At 28.2% G+C, this 13,316-nt stretch overlaps 1 protein-coding gene across 1 annotated transcript in view; it reads left to right on the forward strand.

The window, feature by feature from the left end:
• LOC106689109 (protein MMS22-like) overlaps nt 1-8,765 on the forward strand; it is a 26,830-nt gene extending 18,065 nt beyond the window's left edge. Inside the window, exons 18-21 of the mRNA XM_067045248.1 lie at nt 115-341; nt 2,694-2,893; nt 6,898-7,089; nt 8,492-8,765. Coding sequence (XP_066901349.1) covers nt 115-341; nt 2,694-2,893; nt 6,898-7,089; nt 8,492-8,546 — 674 coding nt within the window. The 3' untranslated portion in view covers nt 8,547-8,765. The remainder of the gene's footprint in view (nt 1-114; nt 342-2,693; nt 2,894-6,897; nt 7,090-8,491) is intronic.
• Nucleotides 8,766-13,316: the final 4,551 nt, after the last annotated feature.

The raw sequence follows: 13,316 nt of genomic DNA on the forward strand, positions 1-13,316 counted from the left end.
AATTAACATTTGTAGTTGATAAAATTGGCCTGCTAAGGCCAATCTTCTATGAATGCCCTAATTTTCAAGTTTCTTCGTAATTTATTATTATTTAATATTTGTAATGTTTTCTAGACCCTGAGAGTGATCTATACATAGCAAGGATACTGAAAGAGTTGATAGCAACCTACATTCCACGATGTATGAATGCTCAAAATTACAACTCCATTAATTGTAGCAAATTTGTTTTGGTCTCATCTTTTGATGTTTTTGATGAACGATCTAGGAGGCTGGTTGTAAATGCTGTCTGCAACAATTTCTTAAAGAGAAAATCTAGGATCGCTCATGAATTTGCCTTTTCTGTAAGAATTCTTAAAATATTTATAAGAATATCATATTTTAGTTTGTTTAAAATAAAAAAACTTTTTTATATCGGGTTTGTGTGTCATGTGAAATATTAAATTTTTAAGATATTATTTATAAAATTAAATAGTGTGGTGCAATCACATCATTCTTTTACCACCCTACTTTAAGTTGAAATTAATTTTTACTCGTTACAAAACAGTTATATCTTTATTATTTGTAGTGGTAATACTTCCCCTTACTGTATATTTCATAACGAGGATCTGGATCTTTATTAATCTGGATTAATAAGGAAATTGATCTTTTTTAAATATAGCATTTAACATAAAAGGTGAAATATTTAATAAACAGCTTATTTTATGTATATACATAGGATTTACTAAAAATTTTTATTACAAATAATCCCCATGTTGTAAAATTTAGGTAAGTTATATCAAATTAAAATTTTATATTGCAAAAAGCTTCTTTCTACATCACAAGAATTAATTGATGGATATTTAAACTTCACAGTGCTGGTAGAGATTAGATTGTTTAATACTTCAAAATCTTCATTTTCTTTATTATCTTATTGTGAAACATACTGAGACATTTTGATGCTTTTGATATTCTGTCTGATACTTTCCATTCAACAGTGGTACCGATATTTCCCATTTGATACTTGTGGTACTAGTATCGATACTTTTCATTAAGTAGGATAGGATAGTCTTCTGAATATCGGGAATTGATGGACAATATTTTGATTATTTTTGTGCTTGTGACTTTTTTTTTCCTCTTCAATGAGAAAATAAGTATCGATATTCTTCATCCTATGCTGTTGAGATATTAATATTTTCCATCGAATAATGTTGGGTATCAATACTTTATTTGTATCACATGTCCCTAACTGAAACTAAGGACATTTTGATTATTTCCATATTTTGTGGAATCAATACTTTCAGTGTAATGCTTACTATATTTGTATGGACACTGTTCATTGATAAGTGTTATTGAAACTCTCTTTAAATAATATTGAATATATCATATTTGACATTTTGTTCTCTATTTTTGGGCCTGTGACTTCATTTAACGAAATTAAACGAATGTTATCCGAAAGAATTTTTATACAATTAGAAGCTTTAAATAAATATTTTTTTGTTTATTTATGTTTTTCTTTGCTGATCGCACCCCCCCCCCCCAACCATCTTCTCTAATTAGTAATCTACGGTCAACTATCTACACCTCATCGGGAGTTTTATATTTGAAATTTTGTCAATCACGATTTTCGAGCCTATGAATCTCTTTTCTTTTTTTTTATCTGTAAAGTATCATGTCAGAAGGAATATTAATACTTTCATCATTCCAATGTTATCAGAATATTGATACTTTTCACTCAATCATATCGGATATTGATGCTTCAAATGCAAGACTCGTTTCAACGACCACTTTTTGATTGTCGTTGAACTTGCAGGTGCTAGTGGGGTACAGGTTTTGAAATGGAAAAACTGTATTACACATGCTCCAGCCTGTGTTTTCAGGCACTACAGGTGATTGGAACAAACCTTTTTGTAAGGTCTCTAGTTGAGGCTTTGTTCTAGAAAACTAGAATGATAATGGAGAATTGTCATTCATTTTCCATTTGTCCATTGTGTTTCAATCTGTAGGTTTTGTGTTCAATTAAGACTTAGGGTTCTTGGATATATGTATTACCATTTATATAGTCATCTTCGTTTATTATTTTTTTAGGAAGATAATTATAAAATATTGAATTATATTTATAATAAATGAAAAAAAAGGTCAATAAATTCATTATAGTTGGGCTCAATTTATTTTTAAATTTAGTTCATTTAAGCATTTCAAGTTTTTTTTCTGTTACCTTCTTATAGCTTTATGTGCTAGAAGGTTAATTTTCTGAAAGTTTTGGTCCAATGATATTTTACTAGTCTTTTTTTCAGAAATTTATTTTCAAACTAGGAAAATATTTCCCCTTTAATCGATAATAAGATTCTTTCATTGTTGATTTTTATCCATTTTTCATTACTACTAACAATGAAAGATGGTTAATTCTTTCAATATATAAATGAAAGTAATAATGAATGAATATAATTTAGTTTCATTAATTTTTCAAGCTTCTTAGTTTTTACGAAATCCTTTCAATGTACAAGTTTTGTTATACTTGTTTTATTAAAGCTCAATAAATAAGAAATTAAATAATGGTTTAACTTTATAAAACTGTAATTTTTTTTACCTTTTTAATATGTAGATATATTATCTATAATTATATCTGCTTTTGTTGGTCTAATAAATTACTAATTTATTGACAAGCACCTGTTTCATTTAATTTTTGTTATAAATAATATTTTTCTTTCACATAGGCCTTGAAGTTCATAAAAGAAATTGCTAGCCAGCATAAAACAAATGAAGATGTAATGAACACAATTATTGCGATTAGTATAGAAAGAGTGTGTGATGTGGTCATGTATTGCGATGACAAGTCAAATGTACACGCCCTGGCCAGGACCGTGTTGAATTTTATTTTGAATAATCAGCTGATTAGAACCAGTAATATGCTGGGGTAAGTACGACACTTTATGGCTAATTAAGTATTAATTTGAGCTTGACTAATTCGAACTTTTTCATCGATCCTTTTGGTTTTTCCATTCAACTCTATTTTATAAAATCATCATTAATTTGATTTTTATTTGGATAAATCAAAGTTAAATCTAATATAATATTCTTGCCTAAACTATGATTTCATACATCGTACATATACAGTTAGTAAAAAAAGTCTGCATACACTTATTATTAATCAGAAAAAAGTGGATTAAAAGAAAAAGTGAAAAACAGATGAAACAATTTATTTATTTTTTCCTTTTAAATACAGGACCTTTTGATTAATTTGGTACATTTTAAAGTTGTTTAAAAATTATACAAACACAACAGAAAATGATAGAGAAAAAGTAACAATACGTTTTCACAAAAAAAGTCTGCATTCGCGGCATATATGCATTTTATAACAAAATAATTATCAACGCAAATAATTGTCTTATGACCTTTGGAACCTCCTTCATTTTTTATTACCTCTTGAAACGATTACTCATTGTGCTAACTTTTTTTTTGTAAAAGTAAGGATCCGTTTTCAACCACTCCTCCTTAAGGACCTCTCATAGTTGCTGTTTATTTCTTATTTTGTAATGCCTCAGCCTCATTTTAAGATCCTGCCAGAAGTGCTCTATGGGGTTAAGGTCAGGCGATTGTGGTGGAGTTCTTAACTGACTTGGAGCATTGTACTGCAACCATTTTTCGACTCTTCTGGAACGATGTTTAGGATCGTTATGCTGCTGAAAAATAAAATTTGATCCTAGAACTAACTTGGTAGCTCTGGGTCGCAGATTTTGTTTTAGGACATCTACATATATATATTGATCTTTCATTCCCTCGATGATCTTCAAGTTGCCTACTCTACCTGAAGCCATAGAGCCCCAAACCATGATCCCTCCTCCTCCGTGCTTAACTGTCGGGCATAAGTTTTTCAATTTTATGGGTTGGTTTTGTTCCCCTTTGCATTTTAACATTGCCATCAGCAGCGAAAATATTAACTTTAGACTCATCCATGAAAATTACTTTGTCTCAAAAACTGATAAGCTTATCAAGGTAATTTTTTGCAAATGCCAACCGTTTAGCTCGGTTAACTTTGCTAATATGCGCGCCTTCCTAGCGATTTTAAGATTATTTTGTTTTAGTGAATTACGTAGCGTTTGAGGTGTTATTCCAATGTTGTAATCCCACACTAAATTAGTAGCTAATGTAAGAGCACTTATTTTAGGGTTTTCATGAACACTTTTTAAAATAACACGCTCATGATATCACTGAAGCTTTTTGGCTGCTCTGATCTAGTCCTACTTGCAATGCAACCTGTTGTATTATAATTTCTAATAACAGTCTGATCCGTCGAAACACTTTTATCAACAATTTTCTTAATTTTGCGTAATGATTTCCCTGCGGTTTTACGATCAACAATTTACTGCCTAATCTCTCGAAAAATTTCTATTCTACAGAAAACCTCTTTGAATATAAACAAATTAAATGTTTATTTAAGTTCAAAGGATTAAATCAAGGTGTATGTAGACCTATTGGTTGTAACAAACAATGCCAGACATTTATTATGAAAGGTTTTGTATGTATTCTGAAATGATATTATAAGCATAATTTAACCTTCTTCAGACCTTTATTTAATAGAAAAAAATAAAGTATAACTTTAATTAATACATAATAATGTATACTATTTCATAAATGAATTTATATTGTGGTGTATGTAGACTTTTTTTACTAACTTTATGTTTAATTTAATTTAATTGATAATAAAGTTACATAACATAGATGTAGCAGTAATATGCACTAGAAATTTTCAATTATAAAAAATAAGACTGAACATCTAAACAGTTTGAATTTGCTGTAATTTTAAAAGTTCACTTGTGCTCAGTTTCTTGTATAAATATCTTGGGGGGCTATCTCTCAGCCCTGTGTTGTTGCAAGGGGAGGCAAGGGAGACATTTTTCTTAAAATTTCTTATTGATCTAACTTCCCATGTTTTTTCACTATTGTATACATGTTCAGTTAAACATTTATTTATTTAAATATAAGAAGATGGTCAGGTTTGGGGTCAAAAAAAGAACAAATAGTTTAAAACTATTTTAATGTCCGACATTTTGCCCCACTTTGCAGGGTTCCATCAGGGCTAAAAAGATACAAAAAAAAAAGGAAACTGAGAATATTACAACAATAAGATACATTAAGCTAGGATAAGTATTATGTAAAAATAAAGTGATAAGAAATTACATATAAATAAAAGGAAGGAAGACATAAAATAGTATCAGTATAAAATAAACTTGTAATGTAACGATATGTATCATTCTAATTTTACTTAGTTATTCCTAAATTAGAAAATTATTATAGTTATTATTATTATCATATTTCTGTATCTCTCTCTTATTATTTTTCATTTTTCGTCATATCTTTATGACTACTTCCTGTATACGCGACGTATTTGAAATAGAAATATAGCCCTTAAACGGCTGGTCACCTCCTCCCCCACTCCTCCACGCTTCCGCTTTATTGTTGCCTTCTGTTCAACCATTCGCTTTGAACAGGTAGGTGGTCTTGATTTGTTCTTTGCTCATTTATTATCATTTAATATTATTATTTTTATTTATATTTATTCTTTCAAGACGTTTATTTAATCTCTATTTTTTTTTGTCCCATATTGTTTTTGTTTTATGTACATCTCTGGTACTTTTTTTAAATATATTTTACGTATTTTTAAAAAATTTTTACCCTTGCCATTGTTACTTATTTTTTATTCTTATCATTGTTTATTCAAGTTTATTTTATACTGATACTATTTTATATCTTCCTTCTTTTTATTTATATGTAATTTCTTATCACTTTATTTTTACATAATATTTATCTTAGCTTAAATTACCTTATTGTATCTTATTGTTGTAATATTCTCAGTTTCCTTTTTTTTTTGTATCTTTTTAGCCCTGATGAAGCCCTGCAAAGTGGGGCGAAACGTCAGACATTAAAATAGTTTTAAAACTATTTGTTCTTTTTTTGACCGCAACCCTGACCATCTTCTTATATTTAAATCTTTACAGTCAACTATATATACATATTTATTTATTTTTTTACCTTAATTAGACAACTTTTACTTTTGAATTTAACAGATTTTACCTCAGTAAAATTATTTTAGTTGTTATGCTAATTTGTTTACACGTACCTTTTCAATATATTCCTATTAACCTAGTCTGCCTTTATTATAAAAATTTTGGAGAGAAATTTCATAGAAATGTCATCAATCTATTTGAGTTTCATTCCCTTGCAGCATTCAGATTTCATGACTCTATTTTTGAGGATCTATCATTAGTCCTGCTCTGCTTTAGTGTTTTATGATAATTTTTCATGAAAGTTCACATATATTTTGTTTAATATCATCCTTTAGTTTAGATACTTTTTAATAGAAGTAGAGACTATTACTTCACCTGTGGAAATTTTAATTTCTACATGGCAAGATGTCTGTTTTTGAGTTATCAACTTGCTCATTTTTCTTAATACAAGTATCAAATACTTAGTCAAATTGTGACTAACAGTTGTTTTTGTATATCAATAAAAGAACTTTGTGTAAATTAGCATTGTTTGAAGTTAGTGTTTTGAATTAAGTATATATTCATAAAAGGATTAAAATCAAAATGATAATTTTAGATAATAATCTGTTTTAGCAAATCTTTCATTATTTATGTTATGTTATTTTTGGATTACTTTAATCATTTCTATACCATCAGTTCCTCCACTAGGTTAGGACTGAAGGAACCTAGGAAGGTTCTGGTAAACTATATATGTTAAAACCAATCTGTGTATAAAATCAATCCAAGATCAATTTGGATTTGAAACAGCATTCTCCAGTATAGGAATTTCCAGTTCTCTAATTACCTATAATATTAAATCCATAAACTTATACCCTGTACCATAAATAAAAGAAACTGAAGAATATTGTAAAAAAATCATTCTTTCATTTTTCAGTGACTCACTAATGTCTGTATTTTCATCACTATGTCATGAACACCTTGCTTGGTCTTCACGGCAATTATTCGAACTCTTCACATTAATTTCCTCTGAAGCACCTGATTTAGTGAAGAGATTTGTCCCGATTCTTCAAGAACAGATCAAGGAAGTAGAGACTAAGAGAGGAGTAGGTTATGACAGGATGCTCAGGTATTCAAGTTCTATCCCATTATCTGTTATTTTGAGTATCTGATTGAATTATGAGAAATGCCAATTTTTGAATTTATATTAATAAAACAATAGCTAGTATAATATTGATCATTTATTAATTAGAATAAGATTTGTCGGATTATATCTCTCTCAATATGTAACACGCATTTGATTCTCAACTTTATCGAGTTTAGGAGAGGGAATTTAGAAAAAAAATTGATTTTAATAGAATCGCCATTTTGAAACTTGTGACTCAGTATTACATGAGATCGGGCACAATAAATTGGTCTCTACCACAACAGTTGTTGGCATGTGCATTATATTCTGGGCAAGAGAAATTTGTTTTTATTGGGTTGTAAAATAAGTTCATAGCATTTTTCAATTATTCAATTTAATCCTCTCTATGTTTATAAAATCATGGTGACTTGGTCAATAATGTTTACATATTCTAAAAAAGGATTAGTTAAGGTTTCAACCAAGATTCCTTATCTTTAAGTGGTATTTTGCTTGCTCAAAATGAAAGAGAAAAAATTCATTTCCGAAAAAGAAAAGTCGCTGCACAGATAACAAGATTTGCAGTGTGTATGGCGATGATGCCTTAGGAGGAAGCACCGTTTGTAAGTGGTTTACTCGGTTCAGAACCGGAAATTTTGACTTGGAAGACTCAAAGCGCTCAGGTCGTCTTTTAACTGTTGATGATGACCAAATTCAAGCATTGGTCACAGACAACCCTCAATCTACAACACAGGATATCGCAGAACTGTGCCCAGTTGGAACAATTAAAGGCAGCGGTTGAGCAAAAGGCTCCAGCATTGGCTAATTGCAAAGGCTTAGTTTTCCCTCACGATAACGTCCCTCACATGTCTTTGCAGACCCAGCAGAAATTATTGAAGTTTGGCTGGGATGTGATCCCTCACTCACCCTATTCACCAGACCTTGCCCAACAGATTTTCACTTATTTCGGGCCCTTCAAAACTCTCTTAACGGGAAACACTTTAATTCGCTCGAGGACTGCAAAACGAACATAGAGGAGTTCATTGTACAGAAATCTGAGAAGTTCTAAGAGTGCGAAATTAAAAATTACCCTGAAAGATGGCAACATGTTATAAATCAAAATGGGTCATATATAATCGATTAAAAATATTTACAAGAATCTGTTTTTTATAGTTTTTATTGAAATCAGTAAAAAACATTACGAGCTTATTTTACAACCCAATATATTCTGTACATTTTAGTGTTAAGAAAATCTTTTCTTTTTTTTAATGTTCATTGAAGGGCATGACGATATAGAAAATAAAATCTTTAAATGTCACCTAAATATAGATGTTTATTTATTTACTTTGTTCAACAATCCTCAAAGAAAAAAAAATTATAATAAATGTTATATTTTTTCTTTTTACAGGTTAGGTCTTGAAAAAATAGAAATGAAGTTAAGAGCAATCAAAAATAGGGTTTAGTATCAATATATTTGAACTGTATTCATCACCATAGAAGGCTGTGATATGTTTCAATTGAACATTATTACATATTTTATTGTAAAAATTCCATTGTTAAATAGTATTTTTATTGTTGATGGATTCAAGGAATAGTTCTCAAAGAAAATTTAATACTTCATCAATTTTATTTTTGTATGTAATTTGTATTTTAGAAGTGTATAGACGTATGTACATATGTAATATTTATGGAAATTAAATTTTATTCTTATTATTGTTAACTTATTCAAACCCATCTGTAGTTCGTGTTACCTCCTCAATATTAAATTATATTCTCTTCTGACTTAAACATGCTCAGTCCTGATGTTGAAGCATATTCGACGTCAAAGCATGTTTTACATTATACCAGCAGGTTTAGATTGGGCCCAGGAAATTCTGGCCTTAAGATAATAGTAAATTATAGTTTGTTAATTGACAGCAGCCTTGGTGAAACCTTTTAGAAGCCAAAGAACCATTTGCTGAGAGCCTATTTCGTTTTCCTTCAATTTTTCTTGTAAACAAAAGTAAGTCAATAATAATTAAAGAAATTAGCTAAGACCCCCGGAGAGTGACGGTTCTATATCAGTTTTGAAATATTAGCTCATAACGGGAAGAGGAAACTTTAAGATAGTTAAATCGATTAGTATTTAAAAAGCACCTGAAATTGAAAAACAATGTTAAACCCTCCACTCTCGCCCTTCGTGGTAGCCTTACTTATCTTTAGTTCGAAATAGACAATTGTAGCAATTAGGTTGGTCGATGTACAACATGTCATAATCTCACAAGAGATCGTAACACAAAAAAGGCAATCCTTCCCTGCCCTGCTAAACCTCCCCAAAAAATGACTTTTCATTTCTTTTTTAACATCTCTTAGAAGATGTAAAACCTATTCTTATCAATCTTAAAAAGCAAAATCTGTTGGTTAGTACTGTTTTTTTTTTTCATATAACTTTGTAAATATAAAGATAACCTAATTTTTTTTAAATTATTATATTTAACTCTCTACTTTAATTTTTACACTAAACAAAGGTATATTGATAATTTTAGGAAGATAGTCCAGGTGGTGGTCAATAAAGGTATCAAAGTAGTAGAAGAAAACTATTTATTGTTAACCACTGTTTCACCCCACTTTGTAGGGTTATCAGATTGTAACACCTACATAGTTTTCATCTTTGTTTCGATTTGACAGTCCTGACGAAGCCCTTCAAAGTGGGGTCAAACATTGGTTAGCAATAAATAGTTTTCTTCTAATATTTTGATACCTTTATTGAGACCGCCACCCAGACTATCTTCCTACAATCTACTTCATATGGTCAACTATCTTCTTCCTATATTGATAATTATTCACTATTATTTCTTTTTATGCAATACTTAAATTTTTTTGAAGAAAAATTGTTTAACTTGACAATAATTTCTTTTTAGTCAATTGTTATCTGAAAATTTTATAAAAAAAGTATATTTTTTTAATAAAAAATATGTTTTCTTTATAAAAAATATTTAAGAAGGCTCCTTAAAAACTGTGATTTTTAAAAATGATTTTTGTCAGGTGTTCATCAATTCCAACAAAAGTATGTTGATAATAGTTCACTATTATTTACTTTCTTTGAAGTGAGTTCTTTTCATAAAAACTCACTCATCGAGAATGTACATAATTTAATTATTTTAATTCTATATGTAAACAATTTTAGAAGTTCGCTTATAACTAACTATTATTTCTTTGTAGTCAAGTTTTGTTTTTTAATTATCTTAAAAGCTGATGGAAGTTCCTCCTCCGCTTTTTCTGATGCAAACTTTCATATAGCTCAGGGAAAAATTGTTTTCAGGTACATTGTTATGAAAAAATGAATGAATTGTCAATCATATTAAATTCCCTACCTATGTGCTTCGATATGAGTTTATTTATTTAAACTCATGTAAGGAATGACAAAATATTTCATATAGAAGTAGAAGAAAATTAATTTTGAGAGTAAAAGAGTTTATCCTTAGGAAGAAATTTTCATTTTTCCCTGCCACACTATTTAAATGTATTTATTTTTCCTCCTCAAATATAACCCTCATCCTTCTACAGATAATATGTATTCCTAATTTTACTTTTGAATTTTTTAAAAAAGCAGCATTGGATTTACTAATACTATAAAACTTCAAGGGTAGTTAATGATGCTAGTTAATTAATTATAGACTCCAGTGAACCTTTTTTTAAAAAAAAGAAACAGTAAGTTAAGCTAATGTAAAAGTAAAAAAGTGACATAGAAATATAACAGATATAACGGTGAAGATTTTTAAAAAAATCCATATAAATAAAATAACCTAAAACATGAATCAAAAATAGTTTGTTTGTCATCAACGCCATTAAATAAGAAGGAAGTTAAAGGTGAATACCAAAATGGTATAATTTTATATAATAATTATTTCTTGATATTATATTTATTCCTAATTCCTAATTTTTTTTTTTTACAGGTAAGTTACTATTTCCTGTGAAGTTCCTATTATTAATAGCTGATTTTAAATTTAAGGTAAGGAAGAATATTATGTTTTGGATTAGAATATATCAAATTCTAGACTATGGAGTGAATGAAAGATAAACAAACATTAACTTTATTGTTTATTTTATAAATTAACAATTAGCTTTAACAAATTTATCTCAAAAATCAACTAGATTTTCTATCATTTTTCCGGAAAACCTTTTGCTTGTTCATCATTAAATTAGAGAAACAGAAATTCTTTCCAATTTTTCTTTCTGGAATTTTTTTTTTCAAAATGCCTAGTGTTCTGGAGTTGCAGTCAAGTAAAGTAAATAATAAAATAAAATAAGTAAATAAATCATATACAATAAAGTAATAAATTTTTAAATTACATATTAAAAAAAAATCCAATTGATAAACTGACATTTTATTTATGTTCCAAGGTTTGGAGATAGAAAAAAGGTTACAGAAAATTAACAGTTTAAACTAGATTTCTAAATTCAACTTTTTTTTTTTGGGCGCCAAAAATTACTGTAACACTATTTTGAGAGACCTTGATGTTAACCATACTATTTAAATTTTAAATTGAATCATATAATAATGCAACTGTTATTAACCACAACCCCACGTCAGTAAAAGAAAGTAATTTAAATATAAAATATAAAGTGCATTTTAACTTTTACTTTGTATTAGTTTTTCTTCTTTTCTTATGAATTCAACATTTCTAAAGATAATTAGTCCAATAATTTTATTTATCCCATAAAGGGTAAAATGTTTGGAAATCCCGTAATTATTCTAAAAAAATGTTTTTACTGTTGAGTTATAATTTTTTTTTAAACATATTTTGTTGTATTATTATTGAGGCTAGTATTCTTTATTTGTTTCTAACATGAATGAGTTTATTGTAAAAACAGATATGCTGAAATAAATTTTTGAAATTCTGAGTAATCTATGTATAAGGAAAGTTGAACTGGAACTAAAGTCCTTATTCAACAGATGAACTGAAAACTTTTGACAAACATTTCACTCCTTTATGGCATACTTCAGATTAAGTTAATTATGAATAAAGTTCGTCGGGACTTAGTTAGAAACAAAATGGACGTAAAGGTTTTTTTTTTTCTGACGTATTTAACTCTCACAAATTGACTTTGACAGTTTGATGACGTGAAGGAGGAAAGTAGGATTTTATCATGATTGTTGAAATTTATTTATAGCATTGAATTTTTATTTGCTATTAATTTTTTTTTTAATTTATGAAAGACATAAATAGACTTTGAGGTAGTATATCTTTTCAAGCTTTATTAAATTTAAACCCCTGACATTTATAGTAAGTTAATTGCAAAAGAAATTATCAGAAAGATTTAAGGTCTGTTTAAAATTCTATGAATAACTATAATATTTATAGTTGCCTAATTATTATACCATAATAAAACAGAAAAATGGTATTGTTCATTCATAATTTTAGATGATTTTTCTTTCATATGTTATGGATATGCCATTGATAGTTCATAATGTATAAAATTTATTTATCATCAATAGATTTGTATTTAATTGAGAGAGAGAAGCTATAATAAAAAATTCTATATAAGTGATTAATCATGTATGAGTTAGAAGAAAAACAAAATAGTTTCAACTGTTTTAAAATTGCCAACGTTTCGCCGACATTGCAAGTATTCCTTTGGGCTAAAATAAAAAGTCGATGCATCTTTATACATCCATTGTAGCCACGAAGTAAAACCATATTGTGGGTTGAAACGTTTGCTATTAATATATAGATAGTATTTTGTTTTTCTTGACCATCTTAAAAAAAAAATATGCTTTTTCGAATTTTAACCCAATGTATTGTGTAAAAACGATTATTTTAGGATCAGTAGCATTTATAATTTAAAATGTTTTGCATTTAATGATTTTTTGTTGTATATGGAATAAAGTTTATTAGTTTAAAAAAAAAAGTTGGAACAAAATCAATTAATTTAAACTAATTTCTTGAAGTTTCAGCAGAAGTCGTTTTACTGAATCACATTAATTTTTTGTCTGCGGTAAGTTTTTGACAGCTGCAGAAAATATTTAAAAATTAATTTTTTCAACCACATAATCAATGAATTGAATTCGATGAAATAAATATATATTAAAATATTCTATGGTCAACAGTAACATTTGCAAATATATGTGTACTAAAATATTTAAAATGAGTAAATTCTGTTGTGAAAAGTAGGATTTGCTTTTTTCCCTTCACTAAATTATTCAGTTCACGTATGCTGTCTAGAAACGTGAAAGTACGAATTTCTAAAAA

Source organism: Halyomorpha halys, unplaced genomic scaffold, assembly GCF_000696795.3.
Source record: "Halyomorpha halys isolate HHAL.00 unplaced genomic scaffold, Hhal_1.1 Scaffold1280.1, whole genome shotgun sequence".
In the NCBI taxonomy this organism is placed as follows: Eukaryota; Metazoa; Arthropoda; class Insecta; order Hemiptera; family Pentatomidae; genus Halyomorpha; species Halyomorpha halys.